Source organism: Colobus angolensis, unplaced genomic scaffold (genome assembly GCF_000951035.1).
Source record: "Colobus angolensis palliatus isolate OR3802 unplaced genomic scaffold, Cang.pa_1.0 Scaffold34, whole genome shotgun sequence".
Lineage (NCBI taxonomy): Eukaryota > Metazoa > Chordata > Mammalia > Primates > Cercopithecidae > Colobus > Colobus angolensis.
The window spans coordinates 7,381,845-7,384,455 of record NW_012116710.1 but is presented as its reverse complement, the minus strand read 5'-3'; the positions used below and the strand labels follow the sequence as shown (position 1 = coordinate 7,384,455).

Here is a 2,611-nt window from a genome sequence, read left to right as displayed (position 1 = left end):
AATCTCCTGACCTCGTGATCCGCCGGCCTCGGCCTCCCAAAGTGTTGGGATTACAGGCGTGAGCCACCGCGCCCAGTCGACAACCTTTCTTATGGGAGAAATAATAATGTTTGTATGCTGATGGGAATAATGTAGACGAGAAGGACAACTGATGATGTGGGAAGAGGAGGGAATTGCTGGAGGATGTCCCTGAGAAGGCGGTGGAGGGATTGCCCTGAGCTAGGAGTGGGGTTCATCCCCAGAAACAGGAGAGTGGAGTAAGTCGCCGCAGGGGAAAGGGGGTGAACAGACAATGTGGGAGCTTCTGGAAGTTCCCTTCTGATTCTGTTCTCTCGGTAAAAGAAACAAAGTCAGTATCTGAAACGTAAGGATGGGTAGGGGAGCGACAAGGTGCGGGCGTGACCTGAGAGGGCGCGGCTTTGTTCATTGCAGGGGGCGGGGATAAGGTCATAGGGCAGGGACCAGCGTAACTGCGACTCAATCCTGCGCTGGGGACTGGAGACGCTAAAATTTGGAGCGGGGCCTCACCGCGGGGCCTCGGCGCAAGTGGGCAGAACTAGGCCTGGGTGGAGCCGGGAGATGCCCACGTGCTGCGCACCTGCACCTCGCCCGCAGGGGACCAGCTGCTGAGTGCCCGAGTGTTCTTCGAGAACTTCAAGTACGAAGACGCACTACGCCTGCTGCAATGCGCCGAGCCTTACAAAGTCTCCTTCTGCCTGAAGCGCACTGTGCCCACCGGGGACCTGGCGCTGCGGCCCGGGACCGTGTCTGGCTACGAGATCAAGGGCCCGCGGGCCAAGGTGGCCAAGCTGGTACGCGTGCTTAGCCCGGCCCCGGCCCTGGACTGCCCCAGCGATCTGGTCTCTGCGCCGTGAGCCCCATTCCCATCAGCATACAAACATGGCCACCATGGGCCAGCCTTGCCCTCTGTCTTGTCACTAACCCAAGCTAATCCCACCCTCTGCCCCTTCCTCTCTGCCCCAAACTCTTCCCTGGGGAGGGGGACAGACCCACCCCAGCCCAGGGCCCTCACCCACCTCGGAGAGGCGTCCCCACCATCGGATCCAAGCTTGCTAGGGGTCCTGACCAGGCTACTTGGAACCAGGGAAGCCAGATTCCAGCCTGAGCGCAGCCCAATTACTGCTGAGTGGCCCTGGACAAATTTATTTCCCTCCCTGGGCCTCAGCTTCCCCATCTCTAGAATGAGGATGTTGGGGAAAATCCCAGATCAGGACCTAGAAGTCTTGGGTCCCAGTCCCTATACTCCTGTTGACTCATTTGGAGATTCTAGATGGCTGCCTGCCTTCCTGGGCACTCATGGTGAAAAGGCAGGCAAGAAGTGGGGATGATGTTTGGGGGACAAGATACTTGACCCAGGGCATCCCCAGCCTGGTCCAATACCAGGTGGGGCTTTTCCTGTCCACTCCTAGCCTCCCACTGTCCCACCGCCTCCCGCCTCTCTCCTCTTTCCCCAGAACATCCAGAGTCTGTCCCCTGTGAAGAAGAAGAAGATGGTGCCTGGGGCTCTGGGGGTCCCTGCTGACCTGGCCCCTGTTGACGTCGAGTTCTCCTTTCCCAAGTTCTCCCGCCTGCGCCGTGGCCTCAAAGCTGAGGCTGCCAAGGGTCCTGTCCCGGCTGCCCCTGCCCGCCGGCGCCTCCAGCTGCCTCGGCTGCGTGTACGAGAAGTGGCCGAAGAGGCTCAGGCAGCCCGGCTGGCCGCCGCTGCTCCTCCCCCCAGGAAGGCCAAGGTGGAGGCCGAGGTGGCCGCAGGGGCTCGTTTCACAGCCCCTCAGGTGGAGCTGGTTGGGCCCCGGCTGCCAGGGGCCGAGGTGGCTGTCCCCCAGGTCTCAGCCCCCAAGGCTGCCCCCTCCGCAGAGGCAGCTGGTGGCTTTGCCCTCCACCTACCAACCCTTGGGCTTGGAGCCCCGGCTCCGCCTGCTGTGGAGGCCCCAGCCATGGGGATCCAGGTCCCCCAGGTGGAGCTGCCTGCCTTACCCTCACTGCCCGCTCTGCCTCCACTTCCCTGCCTAGAGACCCGGGAAGGGGCTGTGTCGGTAGTGGTGCCCACCCTGGATGTGGCAGCACCGACTGTGGGGGTGGACCTGGCCTTGCCGGGTGCGGAGGTGGAGGCCCGCGGAGAGGCACCTGAGGTGGCCCTGAAGATGCCCCGCCTTAGTTTCCCCCGATTTGGGGCTCGAGCAAAGGAAGTTGCTGAGGCCAAGGTAGCCAAGGGCATCCCTGAGGCCAGGGTGAAAGGTCCCAGACTTCGAATGCCCACCTTCGGGCTTTCCCTCTTGGAGCCCCGGCCTGCTGCTCCTGAAGTTGTAGAGAGCAAGCTGAAGCTGCCCACCATCAAGATGCCCTCCCTTGGCATCGGAGTGTCAGGGCCTGAGGTCAAGGTGCCCAAGGGACCTGAAGTGAAGCTCCCCAAGGCTCCTGAGGTCAAGCTTCCAAAAGTGCCCGAGGCAGCTCTTCCAGAGGTTCGACTCCCAGAGGTGGAGCTCCCCAAGGTGTCGGAGATGAAACTCCCAAAGGTGCCAGAGATGGCTGTGCCAGAGGTGCGGCTTCCAGAGGTGCAGCTGCCAAAAGTCCCAGAGATGAAACTCCCAAA

At 61.8% G+C, this 2,611-nt stretch overlaps 1 protein-coding gene across 1 annotated transcript in view; it reads left to right on the top strand.

Moving 5' to 3' along the window:
* The window catches only part of PRX (periaxin), an 18,808-nt gene that overhangs the window by 12,942 nt on the left and 3,255 nt on the right, over positions 1-2,611 (top strand). Inside the window, exons 6-7 of the mRNA XM_011952540.1 lie at positions 616-812; positions 1,476-2,603. Coding sequence (XP_011807930.1) covers positions 616-812; positions 1,476-2,603 — 1,325 coding nt within the window. The remainder of the gene's footprint in view (positions 1-615; positions 813-1,475; positions 2,604-2,611) is intronic.